Source organism: Pantherophis guttatus, chromosome 10 (assembly GCF_059756535.1).
Source record: "Pantherophis guttatus breed Tessera chromosome 10, ASM5975653v1, whole genome shotgun sequence".
Taxonomy (NCBI): Eukaryota; Metazoa; Chordata; class Lepidosauria; order Squamata; family Colubridae; genus Pantherophis; species Pantherophis guttatus.
In genome coordinates this window covers 20,936,822-20,951,747 of record NC_142072.1, presented here as the reverse complement: position 1 = coordinate 20,951,747, position 14,926 = coordinate 20,936,822, and the positions used below count along the sequence as shown (strand labels likewise).

Below are 14,926 nucleotides of genomic sequence, written 5' to 3'. Positions count from 1 at the left end.
GCCTTGCGTAAAAGATGCTTAAAGCAAAGCATTTCACAATTTCATAATTCACCCTTCTGGGTCTTCGTTGTGCCTCAGGCGTCGACCGAAATCACATTTTAAAAGAGCTAAACAAAGGAAGGTGGTGCCTTAAGCTGATTTAAAAAGAAGAAAAAAAACCCACTATGTTAAAAGTGACTTTTGTTGGCACGGTTTCCCCAACCCTTTCGGACTTTCAAGGGCCCCAAAGAAGTGACGGGCAGCATCTGTGGGCTTGCCAGGCCATGCCGCCATAAGGATAAATCAAATTCCGAATCCCCAGGCGGTCCAGCAACAACGGTTCTCTTTCCCGGATGCTCTCCTTGGCTGGGTCAAAGCGATCGTGGCTCGCACCATCCTTCCCAGTGACTTTCCTATATTTTTTTTGTTTTTGTTTTTCAAAAAAAGACAAGTTTATGACTCAAGGGGAGAAAAGAGCAACTCCCAACAGCCGTTATGTGGGGCAGAGAAGGAATCCGGAAAAAGAAGAATGGATGTATTCGGTGGAGTACAGACCGTTGGCTTGGTCTGACGGCATCTGGATCCAGACTTGGTCGTTTTCCTTGAGTTCAAGCACGGCGCTGCCCGACGCTTGGTCTAAATAGCCTTTCTTGTACTCATCGTAAGTGTAGGTGGCCGGCACGTTGTTTTTGTAAAGGGCCACCCAGACGTTGGTTCCTTTCACATGGACGTGATAGGCGAAGTAATAGATGCCAGAAATAGGGCAAGTGAAGATGCCTGTTCCTGGGTTATAGCCATTCTGCCCATTGTACAAAGTCCTGTCAAATTTTACGGGCATTCCTGAGGCTGGGAAGGGCGAGCTCAGGATAGCGGTGAAAGCTGGCAACATTTGGGCAGAGAGTTCCCCTCGGCCAAACTGGGGTTTCCCGGACTTGCCGTTCCCCAACACTGCTCCATCAACATTTCCGTCGGGCAAATGGTGGCCCTGAAAATCTTTGACAGGCGATATTCCTGGGGCCCCAGGCGGTCCTGGGGGTCCCGGGAGCCCAATGATTCCAGGATTGCCAGGAACCCCTGGAGGGCCAGCAGGACCTATCATGCCTGGCTCTCCAACTCTGCTGATTCCAGGGGCCCCCGGGGGCCCAGGTTCACCTTTCAAGCCTGTCAAACCTTGGGGGCCCATGGGACCCGAGGGGCCTTGTAAACCTGGTATTCCTGAAGGGCCTCTGAGGCCTGGTTGGCCTGGGATCCCAGAGTCTCCCTTGGTCCCATGGGGTCCAGAAGAGCCTGGGGCCCCAGGAAGCCCCATGAAGCCACCTTCCCCCTTGGGACCCATTGGGCCAGGCATCCCTGTGGCACCAGGGAGCCCTCTCTCCCCAGGAATCCCCGGCTTGCCCACAAAACCATTGGGCCCCTGGTCTCCCCGCAGACCTGGGGGTCCTATAGGCCCACTTGGCCCTACTTCACCTTTTGGGCCGGGGAGCCCATGCTTGCCCGGCAAACCCATGATGCCCTGAGGGCCAGGGACCCCAGCCAGGCCATGGGGCCCCATCTCCCCTGGCTCTCCATCCATCCCGGGCTCCCCTTTGTCACCAATTATTCCTGGCACTCCCGGTTGCCCACGGTCCCCCTTTAAGCCAGGGAGCCCTGGTTTCCCATACCCTATAGCGCCAGGCAGCCCTGGAAGACCACGCAGGCCAGGTTCGCCCTTAGGCCCCAAATGGCCTGGCAGACCCGGCATGCCAGCTATGCCAGGCAGTCCAGTGCCATCCAGACCTGGAGGACCACGAGGGCCCATAGGCCCAGGTTGTCCACTGAGCCCTGGCTCACCCGGAAGCCCCAAGTCCCCTTTGCTCCCCGGAGCCCCAGGCAACCCATCCAGGCCAGGTTTCCCAAGGCCAGAAGGTCCTGGAGGTCCTGCAGGGCCAGGCAGTCCCCCATTACCTCGGGGGCCCATCAGTCCGGGCTTCCCCACACCATTCTCGCCCTTTGCTCCACGCTCGCCTCGCGGGCCGGGTTCTCCTTTGGGCCCAGGTTCTCCCCGGAATCCAGGGAGCCCCGGGCCCCCGTTTGGGCCTGGTTTTCCATTCACAGAGAGTCCAGCAGGCCCAGGCAATCCCGGTGGCCCTGGCCAGCCCCGCAGTCCTTGGTCTCCTCGTGGGCCGATCTCCCCTGCCGGCCCTGGCATCCCCTTCATGCCAGCCTTTCCCGGAAGTCCTGGAAGACCAGGTTTGCCGATGCCGGAAAAGCCAGGGGGCCCAGCAGGTCCAGGTTGCCCATGAAGTCCTGGTTTCCCGGTGCCCGGTTTCCCAGGATAGCCTGGTGGCCCAGGTGGTCCTCTCGGGCCCGGCTTTCCCGGTGGTCCAGGTTCCCCCTTGAGGTCCATCGGCAGCAGTGGAAGCATATCTGTGAAGACATGAAGGACACATCACTCAAGGCAGGCTGAGCATCTTGGCAGAGGCCAAAGAAGGGAAGCTTTGACTCGCAGAGAGAGGCAGTCCTCAGCTCTTTCCCTGACACAGGAGGGCCCTTTGCTGCCAGTCCTGAAGCAGTGGTGAAATGTAAAATTTGTTACTACCGGTTCTGTGGGCGTGGCTTGGTGGGGTGGGTGGGTAATGTGACTGAGTGGGCGTGGCCAACTTTTTACTTTTAAAAGCATTTTTTCTAATGCTTTGTAAAAAAAATGCCTTTAAAAGACTGACGATCCCAGCTGATCGTCAGAGGCTTTTGTTTTCTTTTAAAAGCATTTTTTTTTGCTTTTAAAAGCATTTTTTCGGCAGAAGAAAAATGCTTTTAAAAGTAAAAAAAAAACCTCTGATGATCGTGCGGCTTAGCTGGGCATGGGGGGGACAGGGATTTTTGCTCTCCGAACCACCCACCGCCATTGCTACTGGATCGGGCGATCCGGTCCGAACCGGGAGCATTTCACCCCTGCTCTGAAGCCGTGATGGCGAACCTATGGCAGCCCAGCTCGACCACGCATGTGTGCATGCCTCTCGCCAGCCAGCTGGTCTTCAGGTCGCTGCCGCGCATGTGCGGGGGGCAGGCCGCATGCAGGACAAGCATGTGCACATGTGCGGGAGCGGAGTGCATGCATGGGGGTGATGCACATGTGTGTGGGGTGCTCTCATTGCATTTTGGGGGTTCATGTGCCTGCACACACCTCCTGCGTCCTGTTTTGGGCCTGGAAGGCCACCTGCACCAACATGTAAGCCAAAACGGTGCATGGGGCCCCCGGTGCCCCGTTTTGAGCCTCGAAAGCCTGCACCTATCTGGAAGCCAAAACAGGGAAAGCCTGCATCAACCTGGAAGCCAAAATGGGATGCGGAGGGGGCAGGGGGCATGCGCGGGGGGCACTTGCATTGCATTTTGGGGGTTCGGCCATGCACACGTGCAATTGCACACATGCACACTTTAGGCACTCTGCACCAAAAAGGTTAACCATCACTACTACAAAACAAGAAGACTTCACAAAGGACTTCAGGGTTGTGGGAAAATATTTGGAACCATTTTGAGCTCCAAACAGTGGCTTTTATGCATGAAATGGGTCACTTGGATCTTATCGGAAGGGCCAACCTGGAGAGAAGATATGTAACTCAAGGTTGATCAATTGAATTCTTGATTGTCTCTGAACTCAGTCGTTCGTTTTGACCTAACCTGACAATGGTGAGAAAACAACCAAGCTCTGAGATCATCAAAAACTCAACATATTGGAAACTTTCTGACACTGTTCTGATCTCAAAACGGCTCAGCTTTAAGCTGAGAATAATCTTTCAAGCAGAGGTGAAATCCAGCAGGTTCTGACAGGTTCTGGAGAACTGGTAGTGGAAAATTTGAGCAGTTTGGAGAACCAACAAATATCACCCCTGGCTGGCCCAAGAGTGGGGAGGGAATGGTGATTTTGCAGTATCCTTCCCCTGGAGTGGGGTGGGAATGGAGATTTTTTTTTTTTAATTTGATTTATATGCCGCCCTTCTCCGGAGACTCAGGGCGGCTTACAATGCGTTAAGCAATAGCCTTCATTCTTTTGTATATTTTATACAAAGTCAGCTTATTGCCCCCACAAACTGGGTCCTCAATTTACCTACCTTAGAAAGGATGGAAGGCAGAGTCAACCTTGAGCCTTGGCGAGATTCGAACCTGCAGTAATTGCAGGCAGCTGTTCTTAATAACAGGGTGCATTAAACCACTGTACTATCAAGGCTCCCTATTTTGCAGTATCCTTCCTCTGGAGTGGGGTGGGAATGGGGATTTTGCAGTATCCTTCCCCTGCCACGTTCACCAAGCCACGCCCACAGAACCAGTAGTAAAATAAACTGGATTTCACCACTGCTTTCAAGTCTTGAGATGTTTCGCATACATAACACTGAACTTGACCTGTCTATAGACTTGCATCTCTCTGAGACAATTGGGGGGCTGGGCAAGATTTCTATATGGTGACATGACAACTCAGACTCGACTCCCAAATTTCATCATCGTTGGTTTCTCCGTCTGTAAATGACAACATTCGGGAGTGTCACAAATTCGCTGTAGAAATCAAAGTCCCTTAAAAACAATAACAATTAGCATGCCGCTCAGAGGGGAATACTTTGTATTTCTGTTCAATATGTAAAATTGAAACTCATTTCCTATAACGGCTTCTGTCTAAGCAACTTTTTAAAGAAAAAAAATCACAGAGGAATCTGTAGAAGTTTCATTCTCTCTGGGGAGAAAGGCGGGCTAGGTACCACAATAATAATAGCAACAAGGAGCTGCTGATATGGTTCTACAGAGGAATTATTGAATCTGTCATCTGCACCTCTATAACTGTCTGCTTTGGTTCTGCAACCCAACAAGACAGACAGAGACTTCAGAGGATTATTAGAACTGCAGAAAAAACAATGGCTACCAACCTGCCTTCCACTGAGGACCTGTATACTGCACGAGTCAAAAAGAGAGCTGGGAAAATATTTACAGACCCCTCGCATCCTGGACATAAACTGTTTCAACTCCTACCCTCAAAAATGACGCTATAGAGCACTGCACACCAGAACAACTAGACACAAGAACAGTTTTTCCCCAAGCCCATCACTCTACTAAATAAATAATTCCCTCAACAATGTCAAACTAGTTACTAAGTTTGCACTACTATTAATCTTCTCATCGTTCCCACCACCCATCTCCTTCCACTTCTGACTGTAGGACTGTAACTTTGTTGCTTGTATCCTTACGATTTATATTGATATTGTTTCCTGATTGCTTATTTGTACCCTATGACTATCATTAAGTGTTGTACCTTATGATTCTTGATGAACGTATCTTTTCTTTTATGTATACTGAGAGCGTATGCACCAAGACAAATTCCTTGTGTGTCCAATCATACTTGGCCAATAAAAAATTCTATTCTATTCTATTCTATTCTATTCTATTCTATTCTATTCTATTCTATTCTATTCTATTCTATTCTATTCTATTCTATTCTACTCTACTCTACTCTACTCTACTCTACTCTACTCTACTCTACTCTACTCTACTCTACTCTATTAACAATAATAATTCTGTTTTTCCCTTTCCTTCATCTCTGTATTCTTATCTTAATCCAGGTCTAAGATCCAGCATCACTTCATAATGTTTTCAAAGGTTTGGCCCATGCTAATTTTTTCCCCCTTCAACTAATATAAAACCACTTAAGCAAATCAAATGCCAGCAGAAAGAGGCCAATGTCATTGGTGGAATTAACTCCAAGTTGGCATGGAAGAGCTAAGAAGACTTTTAAAAATATTTTTATATAGGAAAAAAAACCCCCAAATGGTCTCTTGAATGATTTTTGTTGTTAGTGGAAATTTTGAGTTGAACTGTACATCAAACGTTTGCCCCATTTACGGCTCTAGCGAGGATCACATAAATATCCCCCAAAAAATCTTTGTCCGTTTAAGTTCTTGCACTATAATAACGCAGCCAAAACATGTATGCTTAAGCAAGATTTTTTTTTCTCTCTTTCATTTTGTGTTTGGAAAAAGGCCTTTCCAAAGAAAATGACTTCAATATGTTCTTATGCTTTTTGATACTTTAGAAAAGAGTGAGCTTTCGAGATCATCCAAAGAAGGCAGCATTGTCAGGGTGATGTGAGATGAAGGAGAAAAACGCATCATTTTATAATTGAGCCAATTATTTAATAATTTAAATTATTTATAAATTTTGTCTGTCTTTGTGCTTTTAATCAGGCTGTACACCGTCCTGAGTCCTTCGGGAGAAGGGCGGTATAGAAAAATAAAATAATAAAATAAAATAAAATAAAATAAAATAAAATAAAATAAAATAAAATAATAAAATAAAATAAAATAAAATAAAATAAAATAAAATAATAAAATAAAATAAAATAAAATAAAATAAAATAAAATAAAATAAAATAAATAAAATAAAATAAATAAAATAAAATAAAATAAAATAATAAAATAAAATAAAATAAAATAAATAAAATAAAATAAAATAAAATAAAATAAAATAAAATAAAATAAAATAAAATAAAATAAAATAAAATAAAATAAAATAAAATAAAATAAAATAAAATAAAATAAAATAAAATAAAATAATAAAATAATAAAATAAAAAATAAATCACCTTCTGGGGACACCCCTGTCTTCTGAAAAAGAAAGGTGGACTTGCAAGGGCCACAGCCCAGAGCTATCGGCCAATTCTACCCAAAGAAAGAGGGGGGGGGGGAAAGGGAGCAAAATCTGAATTTAGAATCTTCTAAAGGTACAGATGCAGTTGGATGACTCAGACTTGGTATCCTTCAAATGTGTCAGGTTCTGAGATTCTCTAGCCCTCATCCAAACAACCTTGGTTTGAGGAAAGAGTGAGTAGGCAATATTAAGTAGGGGTGGGCTTCAAAAATTTTAGCAAGGGGTTCTCTGCCCGGTTTATTTATTTATTTATTTATTGGTTCGATTTATACGCCGCCCTTCTCCGGAGACTCAGGGCGGCTTACAATGCATTAAGCAATAGTCTTCATACTTTTGTATATACCTGCTTAGTAGGGCTTTGCCCCCCCCCCCTCAAGTGGTGTTCTTTTTTATACAAAGTCAGCTTATTGCTCCCACAAACTGGCTCCTCATTTTACCTTCCTCAAAAGGATGGACGGCTGAGTCAACCTTAAGCCTGGTGAGATTTGAACTTGCAGTAATTGCAGGCAGCTGGTGCTACTTAACAGCACTTTAGTCTGTTGCGCCACTAAGGCTCTTATTGCTGGATGGGCATGGGCGTGGCCTAGTCAGCCTGCTGCACCACAGTGGGGGCGGGGTGTGTTTTTGCCCGCCTGGGCTCCGGAGCTTTTCTCAAGCCTCCAGGATGGCGAAAATGGCCTCCCCAGGTTCTGGAGGCCCTCTGGAGGCAGTCGTTTTCATGACAAACTATTTTGTATCAAATTTATATAAGCGACTGCTTGAGGGCTCCTGGATTGGAGCTGAAAGGCGAAAGATAAGCAGTATGCTCCCTCCCATATTGGGGTAGACCAGGCGCTTTGACAGAAAAACACTTAATCTCTCCTCTGGCTCAGCTGATAAAGGGAGGATAATCTGTGGCTCAGAGGTTAATACAACTGCCTAATATGCAGGCAGCCCAAGTTCGAATCTGAGTAAGGGTATGGCTAGCTGATGAGAGCTAAATAGCTTGAAATAGATCTATACTAGTCTCCCTTTATTTCTTTATCAGCAAATATAAATCTGATATATATATACTATATATATCAGAAAACAAATATATCAAATATATATATATTTGTGATTCCTCACCCTAAAAATATTAGTATCCTGAATATGAGAGTTAGTTTGGTGTAGTGGTTAAGGCATCAGGCTACAGACAAGGAACCATGAATTCTAGTCCTGCCTTAGGCATGAAAGCTAGTTGGGTAATTTTGGGCCAATCACCAGGCGACAGGGAGTTCTAATCTTGCTTTAGCCATGAAGCCTGGCTGAGTGACTTTGGGCCATTCTCTTTGCTTAGGAAGGAGGCAAGATTATTTATTATATGCTCAAAAAATGGAAAGGTCTGGTACTACCCACAATACAGGAAAATGATAGAACTGGCAGAAATGGCTAAATTAACTTGCTTAATTAGAAAAAATATTCTTATTTATAGCTGACTGGAACCCCCTTGTAGATTTTTGTCATGAAACAGAAAAAAAAAATGAAATTAATTACAGTCGGATTAGTAAAAGTTACTACAAAAAGACTTTTAAAAACCATAGAATAAGAGGTAATTTTGTATTTGTACTTATATTTGCTGTAAAGAAAATCTACTACTAGAAATTCTAGCTATTTTTTTTTATTTCTTTTCCCTTTTTTTGCACTTTAGGCTTTTTCTTTGTTTTCTTTACTTATATGAATTCTTGTTAGCTTTTGTTTCCTTTTTAACAATTAAAAAAAGAAAAGAAAGCTAGTTTATTTCCATAGCATCCACCAGATGGCAATGTTACTCCAAGACAAGGACTGTGTTGCCTTCTTCAAAATCTCTGAATTGAGAAAAGATGCCCAAGTACAGCAAAAAGGATTTTCCACCCTCCATCCCAAAAAACATCTTTTATTTTATTGTATGAGAAGTCACTGTCCATGCTTCTCCTGGCCAAACTGGACATCACTTGCATATGACATACTAGAGATTTTTTTTTAATTAAACATTTTAAGAAAAGAAATAAAGCAACAGGAATAAAAGAGAAGCAAAAAGAATAAGAGAGTAAAATACAAATGAGGTTATGAATAACACAATATGTTTCATAATTTTTAATGATTATGAATCACTATTAAGCTTGGAACTGAGAATAAATAGCAGGAGCTGAGGTCCATAAATTGCAAAATGAAAGAATTAAATCCTTGGGCATTAAGAAACATACAGGTCCTCAACTAATGACCAATTGCTTAGCAGCCATTTGAAGTTACTGTTGTGGTCCACCAGCAGCCTGAGGAGCTGGCAGCAGAGTCGGACAGTGAGGAGGCTGGGGAGAAACATGGGCCAGTCCTGGAGTCTGGGGAAGGCCCGGACGAGGGCTCTGCATCGGAGGTAAGCGATGGGGCCAGGGCCATCTGGGAGTGATGCATGGACTCCAGAGCCTCCAGAGTCGGATAGCAGAGAGGCAGAGGAACAGGAGGAGCCTGTTCCTAGTGCGTGCATGTCCAGAGCTTCCAGAAGGGACGACTCAGGAGTAATGCCTGGAGATGATTGGCCCCTCCCATAAGTCTTAAAAGAGGAGCAAAGGCACGTGGGACCTTTGCAGAAAAGCAATGTTGTTAATTCTGTTGCCAGTCGGCATCTCTGTTTGATTCTGGACTCCATGTGGCTTTGCCAAATAGGTCTTTGGCAGCGTGTCAAGGGAATTAAAGATTGGTGATTATCCTGAAGGACTTCTCCCAAAGGACTTTTTGCATCTAATTGGGACTCAGCTGTGAATGAACGTAATTCACAGCTTTGCAATAAAAGAGGTTTTTGGGACTACTCGTATGTTTTAATGACTCAGGAAGCCTAGGTCACAACAGTTACAATAAATCTCCCCACAGGGACTTATGACCCGGTTCAAAATTCTGATGGATGGCTCCTGATCATGTGACCACATATTGGATGCTTGATTGGCTTGCATTTAACGGCTGTTTCTAGTGTCCTACAATCACATAAACATGAAAACATGATTTTACCAAACAAATAGATATTTTCTTCTAGTTTTCAGTAAAACCAGCCCTATAGAAGGCCATTCGTTCTCATAATTGCCATGTTCACTTAATGACTGCTGCTGCAACAAAGATCGTAAAATTGAATGGGTGATGCATTTTACGACCAGCACCACTTAACGACTCTGATGGGCAGGCTCGTTTAAGATGATCAGTTGGGGACTACCCAATAGTCTCTTCTTTGCCTTGCAGGAAAAATGTGATTTGTCTACCACCTTCCTAGCTTTTCTGATCCTCGCCCCAGCTTCTGCTAATCTAGCAGTTCGAAAGCATGCAAATGCGAGTAGATAAATAGGTACCACTTTAGTAGGATGTTAACAGCCCTCCTTGGTGGCACACTGGCTATGGAAATGTCTTTGGATAACGCTGGCTCAATGGCCTTGAAACAGAGATGAGCACTGCCCCTTAGAATCAGCAACGACTAGCTGAGTAAAACTCCGCAGGGACTCTCTTACTTCCTAGCTTTTAAATTCCACCAGACAGGGGTACACTCTGGAGGCAGAGGAATCCCAAAACCATAAAGAAAAGTAGCAATGAGTAGGATTCAGCAGAAAGTAAAAGGTAAATTTTTCCCCTGTTCAGTTGTGTCCGACTCTAGGGGACAGTGCTCATGTCTGTTTTTTAGCTAAGGGAGCCAGCACTGTCCAAAGACCCTTTCCGTGATCATGTGGCCAGTATGATTTATTTATTTTTTTGCTTTAATTTATATGCCGCCCTTCTCCGGAAACTCAGGGCGGCTTACAATGCGTTAAGCAATAGCCTTCATACTTTTGTATATTTATACAAAGTCAGCTTATTGCCCCCACAATCTGGGTCCTCATTTTACCTACCTTTGAAAGGATGGAAGGCTGAGTCAACCTTGAGCCTGGTGAGATTTGAACTTGCAGTAATTTCAGGCAGCTGGTGTTAATAACAGCGTGCTTTAGTCCACTGTACTACCAAGGCTCTAAGATGATCTAAGATGATCAAAGACCTGGAGACTAAAGAACGACTGCAGGATTTGGGTTTGGCTAGTCTAGAGAAAAAAAGAATTAGGGGTGACATGATAGCAGTATTCCAGTATTTGAGGGGCTGCCACAAAGAAGAATGGGTCAATTTATTCTCCAAAGCACCAGAAGGCAGGACAAGAAACAATCGTTGGAAACTAATCAAAGAGAGAAGCAACCTGGTATTGAGGAGAAACTTCCTAACAGTGAGGACAATTAACCAGTGGAACAACTTTGCTTCCAGAAATTGTGGGGGCTTCATCACTGGAGGTTTTTAAAGAAGAATCTAGACTCTAGACAGTCACTTAACTCATATGGTATAAGTCAGTGATGGCGAACCTTTTAGGCACAGAGTGCCCAAACCGGAAGGCGTGCACGACAAAACCTGACAACCAGCTGGCTGGCACACATGCGCACCTTGGAAACCCAACGACCAGCTGGCTGAGCTGGGGTGACAGCACGCGTGCCCACAGATAGAGCTCTGCGTGCCACCTCTGGCACATGTGCCATAGATTCGCCATCACGGCTATAGGTTCTCCTGTTTGGATTAGAAGACCTCCAAGGTCCCTTCCAGATTCTATTCTATTCTATTCTATTCTATTCTATTCTATTCTATTCTATTCTATTCTATTCTATTCTATTCTATTCTATTCTATTCTATTCTATTCTATTCTATTCCATTCCAATTCCAATTCCAATTCCAATTCCAATTCCAATTCCAATTCCATTCTACTCTACTCTATTATTCTATTATTATTTCTATTCTACACCGAGGTACATGGACCGCTGTTATCTTCCTGCCGAAGTGGTACCTATTTTTTTACTCACATTTGCATGGTTTCAAACTACTAGGTGGGTAGGAGCATAGTGTTTGGATCTCAAACCAGACTATCAGCTTTCCAGCTGACAAGCTCAGCATCTTTAACCACCGAGCCATTCATTGTGCCTCTACTTTCAGTAGAAAGTAAGAAAGCTTCTTCTCCGGTAATATTGAACTGCAAACTAGGGCATACAAAACTTTTACCAGACCAATTCTTGCATACAGTTCATCTGTCTGGAACCCTCACTGCATATCGGACATTAATACAATCGAATGAGTCCATGGATATTTCACGAGAAGAGTCCTCCACTCCTCTGCTCGCAACAAAATACCTTATGCCACCAGACTTGAAATTTTGGGTTTAGACAATTTAGAACTTTGCCGTCTTCGGTCTGACTTAAGTGTAGTACATAAAATCATCTGCTACAATGTCCTACCAGCCAATTAATACTTCAGCGTCAACCAAAACTACACAAGCACACAATAGATACAAACTCAAGGTATACCGCTCCAAACTCGATTGCAGAAAATACGACTTCGGTAACAGAGCGATCAACACCTGGAATGCACTACCTGACTCTGTGGTTTCTTCCCCAAACCCCCAAAACTTTAACCTAAAACTGTCTACTGTTGACCTCACCCTATTCCTAAGAGGTCTGTAAGGGGCATGCATAAGACCACCAGCGTGCCTACCATCCCTGTCCTAATGTTTTCTTTTATTCATACCCTTTTCATGTATTTATAATTATGTTTACACTTGTACATGCTTGACAAAAATTTTTAAAAAAGTCTAATACTCAGAGAGACTCAGAATTTTCCCTCTGTTGCCACTCAGGATCAGCGCCCAGGCTGTTATGCCAAGGTGTGTGCTGCTGTTCAGTGAGAAAAACCTAGTGGAAAAAATAAACACCCTGGCATGCACAGATCCTCAAATGCCAGACTAGCATCAGCCAATTTTTTTCTTCTTCTTCTCGATCCTGCAGCACTGTAAGTTTGTGCTGCCTTTTGGTCTCCTTGGACAAGGATCAGATAAGAACTGTGCCAAAACTGGTCCATCGGAGCTTGACTTCTGTAAAGGAGAAATGGTCTCCTTTCGTTATGTTTAAACTTTTATTTTCTTTCCTTTTGTTTACGTTGGCCTATTGGGACCCTCTCAGGCCTTTTATGGGATTTTGTTAACAGCTAAGAGTTGAGAGGCAGAATGTTGAGTTTTATGTTCATTAAGTAATGTTAATATCATAAAATTTAAGTGGACCCTGCCATAGTGCAGGAATAACACTGGGAAGAAGTACTGAAATATAATTTTGTCATATTTTACTTATCCATATATTAAATTACAGTACTGTATTTTGTTCCAGTCTTATTTTAAATTGTATATTTATTCCAATTTCGTTTTAAATTGTATTTTATTCCAATTCCATTTTAAATTGTTTTTATCCGATTTTAGTAATAATTTGTGTGCCAGCATTCTGATGCTGCCATAAAAAGACGAGGCTTGACTTTTCACCTACTTATTTTCTCTGTAGATAATATCCCCTAGGAGATGGGATGGGAGGGGGGAACATTCCTGTGGGGTGAGGTCAGAAGCTGGGGAGACTGACTTGGAAGATGGCCAATGAGAAGATGAAAATTGGGGAACCGAAAGGGAAGGGTTTGGGGGTCAGAGGGTTAGTATCGGCTACGACGAAGTCGGGGCCAGATCTGTCGTACTCAATAAATGGAATATTTTAGCAAAGTTTGGGAGTGCAATTTATTTGAGATGACATCGAAACCTGACATTGTGTTTGGAACTCTTTGATATGGCCCATGCACTAATCAATAAAGTAAACTAGCTAACTAGGAAGAAGTAAAGTTAATATTTTAGAGTTCTGTTGGGACGTTTTGCTGATCATTGGGTTGGAAATGACATTCATTATTTGATTTGCTTATTGTTAAAAGATGGATGATGAGATGACGAGTTTTCACATTTGTTAATCAAGGTCATAAGTGTGAAAAACTTTTTTCAGTGCCGTTGTAACTTTGAACAGCCACTAAAATAAACTCTTGTATATAGAAGGCTACCTTACTTTTTTCTTTTCTTTTTTTTTTTTTAGCTTCTGCTATTTTTTTAATCGTTTTTTTCCAACCTTTTAATAAAATTATTTTCAAGAAAAGGAAAAAAGAAAAACTTTGCTAACACTGGAAAACGTGGTGTGGGAAGGAAATATACACAATCCATTTTTGTGTTTAAACATGCTTTGATTCCAGATGCAGGTTTTAAATGCCAGCTAAGCCATTTGGTAGTTTAGCACTATATATCATTCCTGCACAATGGAGTCTTCTCTTATTAGATTACGCGATAAGGGAAGAGATTATTTTTCTATCCCGTTACAGCTCTATAAACAGTGATCCAGTTCTCAGGAATTCCTTGCCAAACATAGAATTTCTCAGATTATCGAGTTGCTAAAACAGGGAGTGCCTCCAAAGTCCCATAAATCAGAAGGAGCCCGGTAGCATCCAATCCAACTAATTTATTTTATTAAAAGGCGTTAAGTCCTCACCTTTTAATCACATTTATCCTTTGGAGAAGTTGCCACAAGACCCTCGTGATTTCGAGCATCCGAATTTAACCTTCATCTCTGCCAATGCAGAGTCTACACAAGGTGTGTGTCAGGTTACTAGATGGTGGTTTGTGCAACAGGTATACAGGGCAATGACCAACCTTGTCTGGAGTAGAATTCTGGGAGGAAATTGTATTTTAAAAAGTGCTTTTCAACATTGGCAACTTTTGGAGATATGTGGACTTCAAATCTCAGAATTTCCCAGCTGGGAACCATCATGAATTTCTGATGGGGGAATTCTGGGATTTGAAGTCCACACATCCGAAAGTTGTCAAGGTTGAGAAACAATGGTTTAAAAGGAGCTTTGCTTGCCTATGGGTCCCCTTTTGAGTTGATACATTGCACCGTGATCCAATTTCCCCCCGCTAGAAAGTTAATCTGAACTGGATTCGCACATATGTGCTAGTCGTTCCCGACTCTAGGGGGCAGTGCTCATCTCCGTTTCAAAGCCGAAGAGTCAGTGCTGTCCGCAGACGTCTCCGTGGTCATGTGGCCGGCATGACTCAACACCAAAGGTGCACAGAACGCTGTTACCTTCCCACCAAAGGTGGTCCCTATTTTTCTACTTGCATTTTTTACGGGCTTTCGAACTGCTAGGTTGGCAGAAGCTGGGACAAGGAACGGGAGCTCACCCCATTACGCGGCACTAGGGATTCGAACCGCTGAACTGCTGACCTTTCGATCAACAAGCTCAGTGTCTTAGCCACTGAGCAACTGTGTCCCTTTGTGTCAGAATAGAGGGGATACCAAAGGTGTTTTTTCAAGAGGCAACTGGACTTTCTGGTTTTTTTCTTTGAAGACGTTTCGCTTTTCATCCAAGAAGTTTCTTCAGCTCTGAAAATG

General features: G+C 43.5%; 1 protein-coding gene across 6 annotated transcripts in view; it reads right to left on the bottom strand.

Annotated features, from left to right (window-relative positions):
• Positions 1-332: 332 nt before the first annotated feature.
• The window catches only part of COL8A2 (collagen type VIII alpha 2 chain), a 243,334-nt gene continuing 228,740 nt past the window's right edge, over positions 333-14,926 (bottom strand). For all 6 annotated transcript variants that reach the window (XM_087876089.1, XM_087876091.1, XM_034413407.3 and 3 more), the window contains one exon: positions 333-2,385. In XM_087876089.1, the coding sequence (XP_087732215.1) occupies positions 473-2,385 (1,913 nt within the window). In that variant the 3' untranslated portion in view covers positions 333-472. The remainder of the gene's footprint in view (positions 2,386-14,926) is intronic.